The sequence below is a fragment of the Salvelinus alpinus genome, chromosome 23 (genome assembly GCF_045679555.1).
Source record: "Salvelinus alpinus chromosome 23, SLU_Salpinus.1, whole genome shotgun sequence".
Lineage (NCBI taxonomy): Eukaryota > Metazoa > Chordata > Actinopteri > Salmoniformes > Salmonidae > Salvelinus > Salvelinus alpinus.
Genome location: NC_092108.1, coordinates 32,880,605 through 32,902,524, shown reverse-complemented (window position 1 = coordinate 32,902,524; position 21,920 = coordinate 32,880,605). Strand labels below are relative to the sequence as shown.

At 38.7% G+C, this 21,920-nt stretch overlaps 1 protein-coding gene across 1 annotated transcript; it reads left to right on the top strand.

Annotated features, from left to right (window-relative positions):
- The first annotated feature begins 11,788 nt into the window (after positions 1–11,788).
- Positions 11,789–21,156, top strand: LOC139551262 (uncharacterized). The gene is made up of 5 exons (XM_071362740.1): positions 11,789–12,217; positions 13,157–13,232; positions 13,413–13,693; positions 20,782–20,922; positions 21,115–21,156. Exons 1-5 carry the CDS (start codon positions 11,789–11,791, stop codon positions 21,154–21,156), a joined length of 969 nt encoding a protein of 322 aa, XP_071218841.1.
- Positions 21,157–21,920: the final 764 nt, after the last annotated feature.

Sequence of the window (21,920 nt, the reverse complement as noted above, 5' to 3'; positions counted from 1 at the left end):
TGTACAGTTGATTTGTCAGAGGACAAACCATTCACAGAGACAAACTGATATCTTTCCGACAGATAAGATCTAAACCAGGCCAGAACTTGTCCGTGTAGACCAATTTGGGTTTCCAATCTCTCCAAAAGAATGTGGTGATCGATGGTATCAAAAGCAGCACTAAGGTCTAGGAGCACGAAAACAGATGCAGAGCCTCGGTCTGACGCCATTAAAAGGTAATTTACCACCGTCACAAGTGCAGTCTCAGTGCTATGATGGGGTCTAAAACCAGACTGAAGCATTTCGTATACATTGTTTGTCTTCAGGAAGGCAATGAGTTGCTGCGCAACAGCTTTTTCTAACATTTTTTGAGAGGAATGGAAGATTCGATATCGGCCGATAGTTTTTAATATTTTCTGGGTCAAGGTTTGGCTTTTTCAAGAGAGGCTTTATTACTGCCACTTTTAGTGAGTTTGGTACACATCCGGTGGATAGAGAGCCGTTTATTATGTTCAACATAGGAGGGCCAAGCACAGGAAGCAGCTCGTTCAGTAGTTTAGTTGGAATAGGGTTCAGTATGCAGCTTGAAGGTTTAGAGGCCATGATTATTTTCATCATTGTGTCAAGAGATATAGTACTAAAACACTTGAGTCTCTCTTGATCCTAGGTCCTAGCAGAGTTGTGCAGACTCAGGACAACTGAACTTTGGAGGAATACGCAGATTTAAAGAGATTTCCAGTGTACATTTGATAGTTGTCAAAAAAAGCTATCAAAAATAGTCACATGTTTTTCCTTTTCTGACAGATGGTAGCTTTGAAGATTACATTAATTCCACTATGTCTATGGTAGGTGGTGTGAAGGGTGATACCATCACACTATCCTGCAGCTACACAGGCTCTGAAAACAATCTACAGTGGTATCGTTAGTATCCTGGGTCTAAACCAGAGTTTCATCACCAAATCAGGGTATGTCCAGAAAACTGTCCCTTCTCGCATGTCAGCTCAGGTTCATACCGGCAGTGTGGATCTGGAGATCTCCTCTGCTGGAGTGACAGACTCTGCTCGTCCTCACTCTACATCTTTCATTCAACTTTTTTCACCCCGGAAGGTTTACCTGGACATAATGTTACTACGTAGCTTTTTGTCTGGTGGAGGTCCTGTAGAACTGACTTTATGCCCTCTAATTGCAGTCGCTGTACTCATAAAATGCAGCAGAACAATCATCTTGTGGATTGCTTCAGACGCAATCATCAGGCAAGGGCAGTTTCAGTGTACGAAAGGATGAAACAGCATATGTGCCAAAAGTAAGTCCATATAGTAGTGTTAATCCCCCCACACAGTCCCAACAATTTTCTCAAGACTTCTGGAAAGAAATGCTGTCGGCAAGAAGCTTTCAACCGGTTTTCCACATTAAACAACAAGTCGGAGTCAAAGGCCGTGCCTTCTCAGGTCTCTCCTACATCCGTTACGGAGTCTGAGCTGCTGAAGCCTCCCACTATTAGCTCAGAAAAATGTAAAACCCCAGTCATTGGCGACTTCATTACCCGCAAGATTAGATTGAAAAAGAATCATCCAGCGATCATACACTGTTTACCAGGAGGCAGGGCTACCGACATAAAGGCTCATCTGAAGATGGTGCCGGCTGAGGCTAAAACTGGCAAGTGTAGAAAGTTTAGGTATATTGCTATCCACGTCGGCACCAACGATGTTAGGATGAAACAATTAGAGGTCACCAAGCGCAACATAGCTCCAGCGTGTAAATTAGCCAGAAAGATGAGTCAGCATCAAGTAATTGTTCCAGTTAGGGGGAGTGATGAGCTCCACAGCAGTCTCACCAGTCAATCACTGCTTGAAAACTGTTTACTGACCCTCCCAAAAGATGAATTTTGTAGATAATTCGCCCTCTTTCTGTGACTCACCCACAAACAACGCAGTTATTAACCCACTGTTCCTTGGCCGTCATTGTAATTAAGAACTTGTTCTTAACTGTCTTGCCTAGTTAAACAAAGGTTACATTTAAAAAATGATAATAAAAAACAGGACCAAGCCTGGCCTGCTGAGGAGTGATAGACTCCATCAGAGCTGGAGGGGTGCTCTTGTCTCATTTATCAACATAAACAGGGCTCTAACTCCTCTAGCTCCACAATGAGATAAGGTGCAGGCCAGGCAACAGGCTGTTAGCCAGCCTGCCAGCTTAGTGGAGTCTGTCTCTAGCACAGTCAGTGTGGTCAGCTTACTTTTCTCCATTCAGACCGTGGCTGTGCCTCAATCTACGTTCGGGAAAATCTAAACATAGCGGTGTTTGCCTTAGCAATCTCATTGGAATAAAGACCTTCTCCATCCCTGTCATTTTTTGAAAGAGACTGTGATAATACCTAGGAATACTTAATGTTAGATCCCTCACTTCCAAGGCAGTCATAGTCAATGAACTAATCACTGATCATAAACTTGATGTGATTGGCCTGACTGAAACATGGCATAAGCCTGATTAATATTTTGAGTTACATGAGGCCTCTCCCCTGGTTACACTAGTGATCATATCCTCGCGCATCCCACAAAGGCAGAGATGTTTCTAAAAAAAATCTATAGCAAATTAGAATTCATAAAAATAAAATACCAGCTTTTTCATCTTTTGCGAGGTGCTAGTCATGAAACCTATGCAGTTTGCCTAAGCACTTCTAATAGCTACTGTTTACAGGCCTCCTGTGAATAAATGTATATCTTTTGCTGGTTTTTTCGCCAATCGCTACCTTTGCGGTGAATGAATGCGGTTGTGTGGTTGGCTATTGTAGTAAGCTAATATAATGCTATATTGTGTTTTCGCTGTAAAACACTTAAAAAATCGGAAATATTGGCTGGATTCACAAGATGTTTGTCTTTCATTTGCTGTACACCATGTATTTTTCATAAATGTTTTATGATGAGTATTTAGATATTTCACGTTGCTCTCTGTAGTTATTCTAGCTGCTTTGGTGCTATTTGTGATTGTAGCTGCAATGTAAAACTATGATTTATACCTGAAATATGCAAATTTTTCGAACAAAACATAGATTTATTGTATAACATGTTATAAGACTAACATCTGATGAAGTTGTTTCTTGGTTAGTGACTAATTATATCTTTATTTGGTCGAATTTGTGATAGCTACCTATGCGGTAAAAAAATGGTGAAAATATGCGGTTGAGTCTTTTGCTATTGTGGTTAGCTAATAGAAATACATATTGTGTTTTCGCTGTAACACATTAAAAATCGGAAATGATGGCTGGATTCACAAGATGTGTATCTTTCATTTGGTGTCTTGGACTTGTGATTTCATGATATTTATATGCTAGTATTAACTTGTGGCGCTATGCTAGGCTATGAGGATGCTCCCGGATCCGGGATGGTGATGAAGTAGAGGTTAACTTCTCTAGGCTACGGATCCCTTTTACAGGATAATTTTCCTAAACAACCGCTGAATTGCAGGGCGTAAAATATTACTACAAATATTTATAATCATGCAATCACAAGTGGAATATACCAAAACACAGCTTAGCTTGTTGTTAATCCACCTATCCTGTCAGATTTTGAAAATATGCTTTACAGAGAAAGAAATCCAAGCTTTTGTGAGTGTATCAATCAATGCTAGAACAGCTAGCCCCAAATTAGCATGGTCACGAAAGTCAGAAAATCAATAAAATGAATCGCTTACCTTTGATAATCTTTGTATGTTTGCACGAGACTCCCTGTTACACAATAAATGTTATTTTTGTTCGATAAATATTACTTTTATAACAAAAAAACGCCATTTGGGTTGCGCGTTATGTTCAGAAAACTACATCCTCGTTCCGGTCCTGAAAGGCAGAAGAAAATTCCCAAAAGTATCAGATTCAAAAATATTAGTAAAAATATACCAAAACACAGCTTATCTTGTTGTTAATCCACCAATCGTGTCAGATTTTGAAAATATGCTTTGCAGCGAAAGGAATCCAAGCTTTTGTGAGTGTATCAATCAATGCTAGAACAGCTAGCCCCAAATTAGCATGGTCACGAAAGTCAGAAAATCAATAAAATGAATCGCTTACCTTTGATAATCTTTGTATGTTTGCACGAGACTCCCTGTTACACAATAAATGTTATTTTTGTTCGATAAATATTACTTTTATAACAAAAAAACGCCATTTGGGTTGCGCGTTATGTTCAGAAAACTACATCCTCGTTCCGGTCCTGAAAGGCAGAAGAAAATTCCCAAAAGTATCAGATTCAAAAATATTAGTAAAAATATACCAAAACACAGCTTATCTTGTTGTTAATCCACCAATCGTGTCAGATTTTGAAAATATGCTTTGCAGCGAAAGGAATCCAAGCTTTTGTGAGTGTATCAATCACTGCTAGAACAGTTAGCCTTATATTAGCTTGGTTAGCTTGGTCACGAAAGTCAGAAAAGCAATACAATTAATCGCTTACCTTTGATAATCTTCGGATGTTTGCACTCACGAGACTCCCAGTTAGACAACAGATTTTATTTTTGTTCGATAAATATTACTTTTATAACAAAAAAACGCCATTTGGGTTGCGCTTTATGTTCAGAAAACCAAAGCCTCGTTCCGTTCGACGAAAATTCCAAAAAGTATCCGTAATGGTCGTAGAAACATGTCAAATGTTTTTTATAATCAATCCTCAGGTTGTTTTTAACAAACATAATCGATAATATTTCAACCGGACCGTAACCTACTCAATAAGAGAGAAAGAGAAAATGGAGCGCTACCCTCTCGTGCGCAGGAACTAATCTGGGGACACCTGACTACTTTTGAAAAATCTCGCTCATTTTTCTAAATAAAAGCCTGAAACTATGTTTAAAGCCTGGTCACAGCCTGAGGAAGCCATTGTAAAAGGAATCTGGTTGATACCCCTTTAAATGGAAGAAAGACGGGCCAGGAAACACAGATTTAAAAAAATATATATATCACTTCCGGGTTAGATTTTATCAGGTTTTCGCCTGCAGAAACAGTTTTGTTATACTCACAGACAATATTTTGACAGTTTTGGAAACTTTGGAGTGTTTTCTATCCTAATCTGTAAATTATTTGCATATTCTATGATCTGGACCTGAGAAATAGTCCGTTTACCTTGGGAACGTTATTTTTTTTTTTTAAATGACCCCTAGCATCAAGAGGTTTTAAAGTATTAAATATATTGTATGTTTTATGGTTTATAGTTCTTAGTTCTGAACAGGTAATAACACCCTACGCTGATGTAGAAGTGGCTTCAGAAAGAGACAGAGTTACTCTCTCTTGTAACTACACATCTGGTAACACTCTTCTATGGTATTGACAACATCCCATATCAGCACCACAGTTACTGGTTAAAAATCTACAACATCTGATGACGGGGAGAAAGTTATCAACAGGCAGATGAAAGAATATGTCCTAAACACTAAACCCCTCTATTCTACCCATAACACTAACCTTGACTTGATGTCCACATAAATTATGAATGTGTAACTATTTTCTTCATAATGAAGTATAACTTCTTACGGCTAGGGGTTCCGCTAAATACTTCTCCTTAATGCAATCGCTGTGTCAGATTTCAAAAAAGCTTTACGGAAAAAGCACACCATGCAATAATCTGAGTACAGCGCTCAGACACAAAAACAAGCCATACAGATACCCGCCATGTTGTGGAGTCAGTAAAAGTCAAAAATAGCGTTATAAATATTCACTTACCTTTGACGATCTTCATCAGTATGCACTCCCAGGAATCCCAGTTCCACAATAAATGTTTGTTTTGTTCGATAAAGTCCATAATTTATGTCCAAATACCTCCTTGTTGTTCGCGCGTTTAGTTCGCAAATCCAAATTTACGATGCGCCGGCCAGATGAAAAGTCAAAAAGATTCATTACAGTTCGTAGAAACATGTCAAACGATGTATAGAATCAATCTTTAGGATGCTTTTATCATAAATCTTCAATAATATTCCAACCGGAGAATTCCTTTGTCTTTAGAAAGGAAAAGGAACGCAGCTAACTCTCACGGGCGCTCGCCTGACTGAGCTCATTTCCTTCTGCCAGACACCTTACTCAAACAGCTCTTGTTCGCTCGCCCTTCATAGTAGTAGCCTGAAACAAGGTTCTAAAGACTGTTGACATCTAGTGGAAGCCTTAGGAAGTGCAATATCACCCCATAGACACTGTATAATGGAAAGGCAATGACTTGAAAAACTACAAACCTCAGATTTCCCACTTCCTGGTTGGATTTTTCTCAGGTTTTCACCTGCCATATGAGTTCTGTTATACTCACAGACATCATTCAAACAGTTTTAGAAACATCAGAGTGTTTTCCATCCATATATACTAATAATATGCATATATTAGCTTCTGGGCCTGAGTAGCAGGCATTTTTCTCTGGGCACGCTTTTCATCCGAACGTGAAAATACTGCCCCCTAGCCCCAACAGGATTACATGAATGGAGTACCACTGTATCAAATACCCTAGTTGTATAGTCCTAATTATCCTTATACCTCTGAAGACTCTAATCACTTCCATGACAGTCAGAAGAACTACAGTCTTTTATCTCTGAACACTCAAAAGTAGCTTTATAAAAAGTGGACAGGATATCATAAGACATAAGTTAAAAGCATTCCCAAACCTTTAAAAAAAGAATAAGAAACTAAAAGTATAAGAAATTACCCTAACAAAATAACAAAGTTAAATGAAATAAAATACAATAAACAGCAACAATTGCACTGTATTGATTCTAAACTTTTTTTATTCATAATGTAGTAAAATATGAATGAAGTTGTATTGTTAAAATTGAATGAATGCACCAATCCTACAATTGAACAAGGATTGCATGGCACACACATAAAGAAATGTGGTTGTTCACCACCCCCTGTCTTTGGCAGTAGGTGGAGATACAACATTTCCTCCAATCATCAAGACTGAAAGATTGCTACAGAGAGAGATATTCAACTCTGCCTGTTTTGTGTTAGAAACTTTTGTATACTGTATCTATCAGCTATATTGCTGCTTTCATAATTTCTCCTCCTCTCAGTCCTTCTTGGTGAGTGATGTATTTTTGGGTCAGTGATGTATTCACAAGTATTCACAAGCACACTCTCATTAACCTTTTCTCAATAGGGGGCGCCATTTCGACTTTGTAAAAAAACGTTCCCAAATTAAACTGCCTCGTACTCAATTCTTGCTCGTACAATATGCATATTATTATTACTATTGGATAGAAAACACTCTTTAGTTTCTAAAACCGTTTGAATTATATCTGTGAGTAAAACAGAACTCATTTTGCAGGAAACCTCCTGTCATTAAGTGAGAAATCTGAAATCGGGCACTCTGTTCCAGGGTCAGTTTATTAATTTGCATGTAATCTATGGGTCGACATGCACTGCATACGCCTTCCCCTAGATGTCAGTAAGCAGTGAGAATTGGAATGTGGTGTCTAGGTAGATCTGAGGCCGTACAAAAGCTCTTGGAACCGGGTGTGAAGTCTTTTCAACGTTCGTCATGGCGCAAGACAGACGTCAGGATTGCATTCTGAAAAGCTCTCGTTATAGGCGTTAGATATATCCGGCTCTGATTTTATTCGATATAGGTGTTAAAAACATCATAATGTAGTTATTTTAAACCGAGTTATATCAGTTTATATCAGTATATTGCGATTTTCGGTATTTTATTTGTGCTGCGTTATGGTGAGTTGGACACGTCTTCGCCACATGGCTAATGTTTACTGCTAATTCCAAAGTTGAAGACGACAATCTACAACCGAGCAACGATTATTCTGGACAAAGGACAACTTGCACAAGATTCTGATGGAAGCTCATCAAATAGTAAGAACTATTTATGATGTTAATTCGTTGTTCTGTTGAAAAATGTTAAACTATTATTCCGCCATTAATTTCGGTGCGGTCTCGCTTTAACGCACGCTGTATGTCGTAGTAACGTTAATTTTAAAAATCTAACACAGCGGTTGCATTAAGAACTAATGTATCTTTCATTTGCTGTCCAACCTGTATTTTTTAGTCAAGTTTATGATTAGTTATTGATTAGATTAGGTGCCTCTCCCAAGATTTCTCCCGACATTTTGTCTGCAGTTTGGCTACTATTCTCATTGTATAACCACGATTTGTGCCGCTAAATATGCACATTTTCGAACAAACCATATATGTATTGTGTAATATGATGTTATAGGACTGTCATCTGATGAAGTTTTGAGAAGGTTAGTGAAAAATGTAATATCTTTTGCTGGTTTATTCGCTATCGCTAACGTGCATGAATCAATGCTGCTGTGTGGTTGGCTATTGTAGTAAGCTATTATAATGCTATATTGTGTTTTCGCTGTAAAACAATTAAAAAATCTGAAATATTGGCTAGATTCACAAGATGTTTGTCTTTCATTTGCTGTACGCTGTGTATTTTTCATAAATGTTTTATGATGAGTATTTAGGTAATTCACGTTGGTCTCTGTAGTTATTCTAGCTGCTTTGGTGAGATTTTGTGATGGTGGCTGCAATGTAAAACTATGATTTATACCTGAAATATGCACATTTTTCGAACAAAACATATGCTATACAATAAATATGTTATCAGACTGTCATCTGATGAAGTTGTTTCTTGGTTAGTGACTATTTATATATTTATTTGGTCGAATTTGTGATAGCTACCTATGCAGTAAAAAAATGGTGGGAAAAAAAAGTTGAGTCTTTTGCTATCGTGGTTAGCTAATAGAAATACATATTGTGTATTCCCTGTAAAACATTTAAAAAATCAGAAATGATGGCTGGATTCACAAGATGTGTATCTTTCATCTGGTGTCTTGGACTTGTGATTTCATGATATTTAGATGCTAGTATTTACTTGTGGCGCTATGCTAGGCTATGCTAGTCAGCTTTTTTACTGATGAGGGTGCTCCCGGATCCGTGATGAGTACCAAGTAAAAGTTAACATCTGCTAACCATGTGTATGTGACCAATAAAACTTTATTTTATTTGATTCATTTTCATCATTTTAATTCCAACTCCAGAATATATTTGATATTTGTCAAAAAAGCTATTAAAACAGCAACACATTTTTTGAAGATTACACTAATCCCACTAGGCCTATGGTGGTTGGTGTGGCGGGTGATACCATCACACTATCCTGCAGCTACACTGGCTCTGTAAACAATCTACAGTGGTATAGTCAGTATCCCAGGTCTAAACCAGAGTTCCTGATTCTCATCACTAAATCAGGATATGTCCAAAAACCTGTCGCTCCTCGTATGTCAGCTCAGGTTCATACCGACCGCGTGGATCTGGAGATCTCCTCTGCTGAGGTAACAGACTCTGCTCTGTACTATTGTGCTCTGAGGCCCACAGTGACAGGATTCCCAGAAACATTGTACAAAAAAATTATCTGACACATGCATATACACAGTTCATTTTAATGCTATTCACAACACAATAATAAGAGGCTATAAACCATCTATTTCCTGTCTGGGTAATGTACATCCCCTTTCTCTCTGAAGAAAACTCTCAGCAGCAAGCACTGCAGCAACAGAAACCAGTAACCAAGGCAGAGATCTGATCTGGTATTTCTATGTTCCACATGGAGAACTCTCTGATACTGGTTCTCATTCTAGCCTCAGGTAAACAATATTTAATATCATGTTTTATATCATGTTATGATGAATAATTATATGTTTTTTGTCCCTTTTATTTTGTTAATATATAATTACTGTTAATACATTTCCACCCCAGTTTCTACAGCACGTAGCTTTTACACTTTGTTACAATTTTACTATTCTTTCTTTACAGGACAGATTGCTGGGGATCACATTAATCCTGTAAATAATGAAGTGATCAGAACAGAGGGAGAACTTGTGACTCTGAGCTGCTCATATGATACAAGCCTTCAATATCCTTCGCTTTACTGGTACAAACATTATCCTCACCAGGCTCCTCAGTTTCTACTGTATAAAGGTGCCAGATCACAGAGCAGGAGTGAACGTATCCCTGATAAGAGATATAAATCCACAACGTCCCGGACATTAACTGAACTGGTGATAACAAGCCTAAACCTGGAAGACACAGCTCTCTACTACTGTGCTCTTGACACAGTGATACAAAGTGTATATTACACTGTACAAAAACCTGCAGACCAAAATGCTTTGATGAAGTGGAAATCATAATTAAACAGCAACCACATTTGATGTCATGATGGCAGAAGTTGAGATCAGAGAACTGTGGTCACACCTGTGCTGTGTTCAATCACCAGGTGGTCTAGTGTTTCTCTGTTTTCATATGCAATGAACTGTAAGAAATATGTGTTCTTCACTCTTCAGTCAGTAGTCTTCAATTTCACTTACATTAGGCTTTTTTTAAATATTGGTCAGATAATCACTTGGGAATATGACAAAGTGCAACAATATTATTATTGTTGGCCCTATTCAAAATTCACACAGCTTGGTGGTGTAGTATGAAAGTCAACCTGAAGGGGGCAACCTAACAAAGCTCACACACCCCTGAATCAGAGGATGCCATACAGACAGACACCTCCCCATGGTCTACTACTGCATGTAATACAGAACAACATGAAGCATCAACAGTAGGACAGAGGGTGTCAAAGCTCTGTGATAGATAGATCAACATTGTTCTGCTCCTTACCTTTTCCACTTCAAACTGACTGACTAGTCATGAGAAATTGTCTGATCCTGCATGTTCTGGCTGCATGCTGCTTTGGTATAACATCACTCTGTTCATCTGTCTCTTTCTGTGCATTTGTTCATTTAATTTATATACATTATTATTATATCTTGTGAAGATATATTCCTCTTTCTTTTCAGGGTGCAGAGCAGAAGAGAATGTAACACAGCCAACAGAAGATGTAATGGTCGTAGAAGGACAACCAACAACACTGTCACGTTCCTGACCTTATTTTCCTTTGTTTAGCGTTGTTTAGTTGGTCAGGACGTGAGCTGGGTGGGCAGTCTATGTTATTTGTTTCTTGTTTAGGTTCATTGTTAATTAGCCTTATATGGTTCTCAATCAGGGGCAGGTGTTTGACGTTTCCTCTGATTGAGAACCATATTAAGGTAGGCTGTTCACACCGTTTGTTTGTGGGTGATTGTCTTCCGTGTCAGTGTATGTACCACACGGGACTGTTTCGTTTGTTTAGTCTGTTCCTGTTCGTGCGTTCTTCGTGTTTTGTAAGTTCTCATGTTCAGGTCGGTCTACGTCGTTTTGTTATTTTGTAATTTATCAAGTGTGCTTCGTGTTCGTCTTGTTTAAATAAATTCATCATGTATTCCACACCAGCTGCGTTTTGGTCCGATCCCTGCTCCTCCTCAGACGAGGAGGAGAACATTCGTTACAAACACTCACTTGTCTATTTGTGATCAATCACCATATCTCTTCTGGTACAAACACCTAGCAAATGTCAACTCCATGTTTATGCTGAGAAGGGATACGTTTTCACCTGGGGAAACTGCTACTGAGTTCAAGGAGAGATTTGATGCTCATCTGAATGTCACAGCAAAATCAGTCCCCTTGAAGACTCTGCTGTGTACTACTGTGCTATGATGCCCACTGTGACAACAGGATACACTGCCCCTTTACAAAAACGCTGTGCGTGTGTATGTGTGTAAAGTATTTTGTGTTGTGTGATGTTCTTTAAGGGGAGGTGTTACATAATTGAGGCGGAGGAAGAGAAATGCATTTTATACAGTAGCGGACATTGAGAAACCAGGGGAGTCATTTTGTCAGAATTATACTTGTGTTCACTCTTTTCACTGTGTCAAATAACACTTACCAGCATGTTTCCAGGATACATTTTAATATATGCACCTGTGGGTGAGTTTGATACTATTCTTCATATCCAATTACATATCCCATGTAATTACTGGAGCCTGGAGTAAAATTACTTTGAATGACATTTTATCAATTTTTAATACACTTGACAAATTTTTGTTTCATACATGTTTTCCAGGCGGCTGTCATGGGAATGACATTACTCCAACATCAGATAAGGTGTTTGGCTTGGAGGGTGAAGTCATGAAGCTGTCCTGTAACTACTCCTCTGCTCGTACTTTCCAGTGGTATCAACAGTACCCTGGATCATCTCACACCTTCCTCCTCCTCACTGGAGTATCCTCAAACCCCTCTGTAGTGAACGCTACTCCTCCATACCCTCGACTGTCTGTTGAACTGAATGAGAGATCCCGTGTGGATCTGGATGATCTCCTCCGCTGTTTTAACAGACTCTGCTCTGTAAACACCTTTTGTGCTTCTTTTAGTGCAGGGGTGGGGCGTCCTACTGTAGGTTCATGAAGATAAACTATACTTTAAAAAACTGTTGGACTTCACTCCAGCATATAACCTCATCTACAATATAATGGTTCTCTACACAGTTATTTTACTTTCTGTTCTGACATGTTAGTAAATTACTGTATTCCTGTCATTATTTTAACTGCGTTGTTTGGGCTAATTTATAGTTTATCTGCGCTATTGGTTTTTACAGTAAATACGAAGATATTTCCTCATTTCAAATACATCAATCTTGTAATTGGTCAGTCACCTATTCATATTTGTCGGTGGCAGTTTTCAGCAGACCATCTAGACAAACCAACATAAAGTTTACGAAGAGGAGGGTAGTTTTGCTTTCCTGCAACTACTCCTCAGCATACAGTGTATTGTGGTATAAACAGTATCCAGGACCAGCTCCCCATGTCCTCCTCTTCATCCTCCATGCCTCTAGGACTCTAGTGAGCTAAACCTCCATACTCTCACCTCACAGTTAAACTGAACAAAGATCTTGAGATCTCCTCTGCTGAAGTGAGAGACTTTACTCTGTACGATTGTGCTGTAGAGCCCACATTGACATCAAACAGAGAAACACTGTACACAAAACTATATGACACTCTGCACTGTACTGCTGTGCTGTGACATCCACAGTGCCGCAAAACTTCTTGACTCAGCAGTGAGCTGAATTTTTTGGATTTACAAGCATCTGCTCTCTTCTGGTAAACCACAGTGCCATCAAGTGGATTCTCTAGTGAATAAATCAAATGTATATGAAACATCTTTGATTCTACATTGTCAGTAGGAGGAGCTAGAGTATGAAACTGAGAATTAGATCATAGAATCCTCAAAATAAGACATTATACTACCATGAAGATCATAGCCAGTTGATGCTGTGCTTTTCATCAGCAGCTGGTGCTTATTCTACACATCCTGCCATCTACAATGTTGTTGTGTTCACTTTTACTCTTCTTTGACTTGATAGGTAAGTAATTACATTTTTCATTTAAAATTAGTGTGAATATGTTTAGGTGTATATATTTTTCAAATCAAAGAATATAGAGATAATGCACAACATTTTTATCTTTACACTGCATTTGGAATTAATTCATTCTGTCATGTGGGTTTAAAGCATTAAATGTAATATGTGTTTTATGTTTTACAGGTCTCAGTTCTGAACAGGTATTAACACCCTACACTGATGTAGAAGTGGCTTCAGAAAGGGAAAGAGTTACTCTCTCTTGTAATTACTCTTCTGGTGTCACTCCTCAATGGTATCAACAATATCCACAATCAGCACCACAGTTACTGGTTATGGAACATATGCTTGCAAATACACCAGGGTTCTTACTAAATCATGACAAAATAGCCAAACGAGTGGATCTGGAGATCTCCTCTGTTCAATTGACAGACTCTGCTCTGTACTACTGCGCCTTGCAGCCCACAGTGACAGGAAACCCAGAAACACTGTACAAAAACCAGACAGCTCACGATAAACTCTTCTTATGCATATTTAGGGTAGGGGTAGGGCTTAGTCAAGATAATACATTATCCTTTAGAAAACGGTGTTGGAATTCACCCTAGCATCTAACCTCATACAGTATGGCATTTATCCACACAATTATTAAACTTTCTGCACCCTAACCTCACTGTAAAAATGAATAAAGGGAAAACTTGGGCAGATCTGGAGATCTCCTTTGCTGAAGGGAAAGACTCTGCTCTGTAATGCTGTGTTGTAATGTCCACAGAGACACATTAGTCACTCACTCAGCAATCAGCAGAATATACACCTGTCTGTTTGTGGTTTTACAAACATCTGCTATCTTTAGTTTGACCACAGCGCCATCAAATGGAGTTTCTTGCATAAATCATTTGTAAACTGCTTTCAAATCTACATGACACCTTTTGTTTGATTCTACATTGTCAGTAGGAGGAGCTAGAGTATACAACTCAGGATTAGATTATGAAACCTCAAGATAAAACATGATACTATCACAACGATTATAGCCAGTTGATTTTGTGCTTTTCATCAGCAGCTGGTGCTTATTCTACACATCCTGACATCTACAATGTTGTTCTGTTCACTATTACTCTTCTTTCACTTGATAGGTAAGTAATTACATTTTTTATTGAAACGGAGTGTTATTATGTTAAGGTGTATTTATTTTCAAATCAAACAATATAGAGATGATGCAAGACATGGGGATACATGTTTTTTACCTTGAAAATGTTTTCTCTTTAATCTGCATTTGAAATTAATTCAATCGTTCATGTGTGTGTAGAGTATTACATCATATATAGAATTATGTTTTACAGGTCTCAGTTCTCCACAGGTAATAACACCCTACACTGATGCAGTGCTGGCTTTGGACGGGGACAGAGTTACTCTCTCTTGTAACTAATCCTCTGGAAACTATATTCAATGGTATCGTCATTATCTGAAATCAGCACCACAGTTACTGGTTATGGAGTATGTGGATATTACACCAGGGTTCACTCTAAATCATGACAAAAAGGCCAAACGTATGGATCTGGAGATCTCCTCCGCTGACAGACTCTGCTCTGTACTACTGTGCTCTGAGGACCACAGTGACAGGAAACCCAGAAACACTGTTAATTAATATGTCCAGAACACTATTTTAGCCAAACCCTGACACTATCGTAATATTCACATCCCAGACCAATCCTAACCCGAGCCATAACTCAATCCCTAAATCCAGCTTCATTTCTACATTTGTATTTGTATTTATTATGGATCCCCATTAGCTGCTGCCATTAATTCACGTTTTCTTGATAATGCAGTATAAATAGAATGGTCTGGATTCATTCAAAATTAATGCATTATTTTAATGTATATTATGTACATTAAACAAGGATTGCATTGCAAACACAGAAAAAAGTTGGTTGTTCACCACCCCCTGTCTTTGGCAGTCGGTGGAGCTACAACATTTTCTCCAATCAGCAAGACTGAAAGACTGCTATAGAGAGAGAGATATTCAACTCTGCCTGTAAGTCCTTGTTTGTGAGTGCTGTATTCAATTTGACCATTTTAACTCAAAATCAAAATAAAATCAAATTTATTTATATAGCCCTTCTTACATCAGCTGATATCTCAAAGTGCTGTACAGAAACCCAGCCTAAAACCCCAAACAGCAAGCAATGCAGGTGTAGAAGCACGGTGGCTTCTAGAAACCTAGAGAGGAACCAGGCTATGAGGGGTGGACAGTCCTCTTCTGCCTGTGCCGGGTGGAGATTATAACAGAACATGGCCAAGATGTTCAAATGTTCATAGATGACCAGCATGGTCAAATAATAATAATCACAGTAGTTTTCGAGGGTGCAGCAAGTCAGCACCTCATGAGTAAATGTCAGTTGGCTTCTCATAGCTGATTATTAACCTCTAATTCCTCCCAAACCCAGATCCGGGAACACCCCCACAGTAAAAAAGCTGACTAGCATAGCCTAGCATAGCGTCACAAGTAAATACTAGCATCTAAATATCATTAAATCACAAGTCCAAGACACCAGATGAAAGATACACATCTTGTGAATCCAGCCATCATTTCTGATTTTTAAAATGTTTTATTCATAAACTTGACTAAAACATACAAGTTGGACAGCAAATGAAAGATAAATTAGTTCTTAATGCAATCGCTGTGTTAGATTTTTAAAATTAACGTTACTGCGTAATACAGCGTGCGCTAAAGCGAGACTGCACCATAATTCATGGCGGAATTATTTGACATTTGTCAACATAAGTACGAATTAACAGCATAAAGACTGCTTACTATTAGCTGAGCTTCCATCAGAATCTTGGGCAAGGTGTCCTTTCTCCAGAGCAATCGTCTTTGGGTTGAAAGATGTCCTCTTGTCCTGTCGAAATAGCCGCTAACGTTAGCCACCCACTGGAGAGGTGTCCAACTCGTGAAAGCGCGTCACAAAGAAATCCAGGAAAATCGCAATAAACTGCTATAAACTGCTATAAGTCGGTTTAAATTAACTACCTTATGAAGTTGTTAAGACAAAAAACAAATTAAATCAGAGCCAGAGATATAGAACTGCTAAACCGAAAGCTTTTGAAGAAGCCATGCCGGTGTCCCTGCTGCGTCAGGCGCCTCGTCGAAAAGGTTGATACTTCCGTTCCAAGAGGTTTTATACTCCCCCAGATGGTGCTATCCGCTCCATTCAAAGTCTCCCCGCTTACTGACATCTAGGGGAAGGCGTATGCAGTGCATGTAGCCCCATACCTTATAAGGGAATTTATAAACCGACCCTGGAACAGAGACCTCAATTTCAGAAATCTCACTTCTTGATAGGAAGTGAGCTGCAGAATGACTTATGTTTCACTCAGAGAAATAATTCAAACGGTTTTAGAAACTAGAGAGTGTTTTCTATCCAATAGTAATAATAATATGCATATTGTACGAGCAAGAATTGAGTATGAGGCAGTTTAATTTGGAGACGATATTTTCCAAAGTGGAAACAGCACCCCCTAGATTGACAAAAGGTTAAGAGTATCTCTACCGCTCCTGCTGTCTCTAGAGAGTTGAAAATAGCAGGTATGGGACAGGTAGCACGTCCGGTGAACAGGTCAGGGTTCCATAGCCGCAGGCAGAACAGTTGAAACTGGAACAGCAGCACGGCCAGGTGGACTGGGGACAGCAAGGAGTCATCATGCCAGGTAGTCCTGAGGCATGGTCCTTGGGCTCAGGTCCTCCGAGAGAGAGAAAGAAAGAGAGAAAGAGAGAATTAGAGAGAGCATACTTAAATTCACACAGGACACCGGATAAGACAGGAGAAGTACACCAAGATATGACAAACTAACCCTAGCCCCCCTAACCCTAGCAGAGACAGCAAGGGCAGTTCATTGCTCCAGAGCCTTTCCATTCACCTTCACACTCCTGGGCCAGACTACACTCAATCATATGACCCACTGAAGAGATGAGTCTTCAGTAAAGACTTAAAGGTTGAGACCGAGTCTGCGTCTCTCACATGGGTAGGCAGACCATTCCATAAAAATTTAGCTCTATAGGAGAAAGCCCTGCCTCCAGCTGTTTGCTTAGAAAGTCTAGGGACAATTAGGAGGCCTACGTCTTGTGACCGTAGCATACGTGTAGGTATGTACGGCAGGACCAAATCAGAAAGATAGGTAGGAGCAAGCCCATGTAATGCTTTGTAGGTTAGCAGTAAAACCTTGAAATCAGCCCTTGCCTTAATAACTTCTTTGCGCTACGGATCCCTTTTACGGAATCATTTTCCTAAACAACCGCTGAATTGCAGGGCGCAAAATATTACAAAAAATATTTATAATCATGCAATCACAAGTGAAATACACCAAAACACAGCTTAGCTTGTTGTTAATCCACCTATAGTGTCAGATTTTGAAAATAGGCTTTACAGAGAAAGAAATTCAAGCTTTTGTGAGTGTATCAATCAATGCTAGAACAGCTAGCCCCAAATTAGCATGGTCACGAAAGTCAGAAAAGCAATAAAATTAATTGCTTACCTTTGATAATCTTCGGATGTTTGCACTCACGAGACTCCCAGTTACACAATAAATGTTCTTTTTGTTCTATAAATATTACTTTTAAAACAAAAAAACGCCATTTGGGTTGCGCGTTATGTTCAGAAAACTACATCCTCGTTCCGGTCCTGAAAGGCAGAAGAAAATTCCCAAACGTATCAGATTCAAAAATATTACTACAAATATTTATAATCATGCAATCACAAGTGAAATATACAAAAACACAGCTTAGCTTGTTGTTAATCCACCCATCGTGTCAGATTTTGAAAATATGCTTTGCAGCGAAAGCAATCCAAGCTTTTGTGAGTGTATCAATCAATGCTAGAACTGTTAGCCTTATATTAACTTGGTTAGCTTGGTCACGAAAGTCAGAAAAGCAATAAAATGAATCGCTTACCTTTGATAATCTTCGGATGTTTGCACTCACGAGACTCCCAGTTACACAACAAATGTTATTTTTGTTCGATAAATATTACTTTTATAACAGAAAAAACGCCATTTGGGTTGCGCTTTATGTTCAGAAAACCAAAGCCTCGTTCCGTTTGACGAAAATTCCAAAAAGTATCCGTAATGGTCGTAGAAACATGTCAAATGTTTTTTATAATCAATCCTCAGGTTGTTTTTAACAAACATAATCGATAATATTTCAACCGGACCGTAACCTACTCAATAAGAGAGAAAGAGAAAATGGAGCGCTACCCTCTCGTGCGCAGGAACTAATCTGGGGACACCTGACTACTTTTGAAAAATCTCGCTCATTTTTCTAAATAAAAGCCTGAAACTATGTTTAAAGCCTGGTCACAGCCTGAGGAAGCCATTGTAAAAGGAATCTGGTTGATACCCCTTTAAATGGAAGAAAGACGGGCCAGGAAACACAGATTTAAAAAAATATATATATCACTTCCGGGTTAGATTTTCTCAGGTTTTCGCCTGCAGAATCAGTTTTGTTATACTCACAGACAATATTTTGACAGTTTTGGAAACTTTGGAGTGTTTACTATCCTAATCTGTAAATTATATGCATATTCTACAATCTGGACCTGAGAAATAGTCCGTTTACCTTGGGAACGTTATTTTAAAAAATTATAATAATCTGACCCCTAGCGTCAACAGGATAACTTCTTACGGCTAGGGGTTCCGCTAAATACTTCTCCTTAATGCAATCGCTGTGTCAGATTTCAAAAAAGCTTTACGGAAAAAGCACACCATGCAATAATCTGACTACAGCGCTCAGACACAAAAACAAGCCATACAGATACCCGCCATGTTGTGGAGTCAGTAAAAGTCAAAAATAGCGTTATAAATATTCACTTACCTTTGACGATCTTCATCAGGATGCACTCCCAGGAATCCCAGTTCCACAATAAATATTTGTTTTGTTCGATAAAGTCCATCATTTATGTCCAAATACATCCTTTTTGTTTGCGCGTTTAGTTTGCAAATCCAAATTCACGATGCGCAGGCCAGACGAAAAGTCAAAAAGATTCATTACAGTTCGTAGAAACATGTCAAACGATGTATAGAATCAATCTTTAGGATGCTTTTATCATAAATCTTCAATAATATTCCAACCGGAGAATTCCTTTGTCTTTAGAAAGGAAAAGGACAGCAGCTAACTCTCACGGGCGCTCACCTGACTGAGCTCATGGCCTTCTGCCAGACACTTTACTCAAACAGCTCTTGTTCTCTCCCCCTTCATAGTAGTAGCCTGAAACAAGGTTCTAAAGACTGTTGACATCTAGTGGAAGCCTTAGGAAGTGCAATATCACCCCATAGACACTGTATATTGGAAAGGCAATGACTTGAAAAACTACAAACCTCAGATTTCCGACTTCCTGGTTGGATTTTTCTCAGGTTTTCGTTCAAACAGTTTTAGAAACATCAGGATTTTTCTCAGGTTTTCGCCTGCCATATGAGTTCTGTTATACTCACAGACATCATTCAAACAGTTTTAGAAACATCAGAGTGTTTTCCATCCATATATACTAATAATATGCATATATTAGCCTCTGGGCCTGAGTAGCAGGCATTTTTCTCTGGGCACGCTTTTCATCCGAACGTGAAAATACTGCCCCCTAGCCCAAACAGGATTACATGAATGGAGTACCACTGTATCAAATACCCTAGTTGTATAGTCCTAATTATCCTTACACCTCTGAAGACTCTAGTCACTTCCATGACAGTCAGAAGAACTACAGTCTTTTATCTCTGAACACTCAAAAGCAGCTTTATAAAAAGTGTACAGGATATCATAAGACATAAGTTAAAAGCATTCCCAAACCTTTAAAAAAAGAATAAGTAACAAAAAGTATAAGAAATTAACCTAACAAAATAACAAAGTTAAATGAAATAAAATACAATAAACAGCAACAATTGCACTGTATTGATTCTAAACTGTTTTTATTCATAATGTAGTATAATATGAATGAGGTAGTATTGTTAAAAATGAATGAATGCACCAATCCTACGATTGAACAAGGATTGCATGGCACACACATAAAGAAATGTGGTTGTTCACCACACCCTGTCTTTGGCAGTAGGTGGAGATACAACATTTCCTCCAATCATCAAGACTGAAAGATAGCTACAGAGAGAGATATTCAACTCTGCCTGTTTTGTGTTAGAAACGTTTGTATACTGTATCTATCAGCTATATTGCTGCTTTCATAATTTCTCCTCCTCTCAGTCCTTCTTGGTGAGTGATGTATTTTTGGGTCAGTGATGTATTCACAAGTATTCACAAGCACACTCTCATTAACATCTGCTAACCATGTGTATGTGACCAATAAAACTTGATTTTATTTGATTCATTTTCATCATTTTAATTCCAACTCCAGAATATATTTGATAGTTGTCAAAAAATCTAGCAAAACAGCAACTTGTTTTTACTTTTCTGACAGGTGTCAGTTTTCAAGATTACATTAATCCCACTAGGCCTATGGTGGTTGGTGTGGAGGGTGATACCATCACACTATCCTGCAGCTACACTGGCTCTGTAAACAATCTACAGTGGTATAGTCAGTATCCCAGGTCTAAACCAGAGTTCCTGATACTCATCACTAAATCAGGATATGTCCAGAAACCTGTCCCTCCTCGTATGTCAGCTCAGGTTCATACCGACCGCGTGGATCTGGAGATCTCCTCTGCTGAGGTAACAGACTCTGCTCTGTACTATTGTGCTCTGAGGCTCACAGTGACAGGATTCCCAGAAACATTGTACAAAAAAATTATCTGACACATGCATATACACAGTTCATTTTAATGCTATTCACAACACAATAATAAGAGGCTATAAACCAACTATTTCCTGTCTGGGTAATGTACATCCCCTTTCTCTCTGAAGAAAACTCTCAGCAGCAAGCACTGCAGCAACAGAAACCAGTAACCAAGGCAGAGATCTGATCTGGTATTTCTATGTTCCACATGGAGAACTCTCTGATACTGGTTCTCATTCTAGCCTCAGGTAAACAATATTTAATATAATGTTTAGTATCATGTTATGATGAATAATTATATGTTTTTTGTCCCTTTTATTTTGTTAATATATAATTACTGTTAATACATTTCCACCCCAGTTTCTACAGCACGTAGCTTTTACACTTTGTTACAATTTTACTATTCTTTCTTTACAGAACAGATTGCTGGGGATCACATTAATCCTGTAAATAATGAAGTGATCAGAACAGAGGGAGAACTTGTGAGTCTGAGCTGCTCATATGATACAAGCCTTGAATATCCTTTGCTTTACTGGTACCGGCATTATCCTCACAAGGCTCCTCAGTTTCTACTGTATAAAGGTGCCAGATCAAGTACAACTGACAATATCCCTGATAAGAGATATACATCCACAACGTCCCAGAAATCAACTGAACTGGTGATAACAAAGCTAACCCTGGCAGACACAGCTCTCTACTACTGTGCTCTTAGGGATATACACAGTGATACAAAGTGCATAGTACACCATACAGAAACATGCAGACCAAAATGCTTTGATGAAGTGGAAATCATATTTAAACATCAACCACATTTGATGTCATGATGGCAGAGGTTGAGATCAGAGAACTGTGGTCACACCTGTGCTGTGTTCAATCACCAGGTGGTCTAGAGTTTATCTGTCTTCATATTCAATGAACTGTAAGAAATATGTGT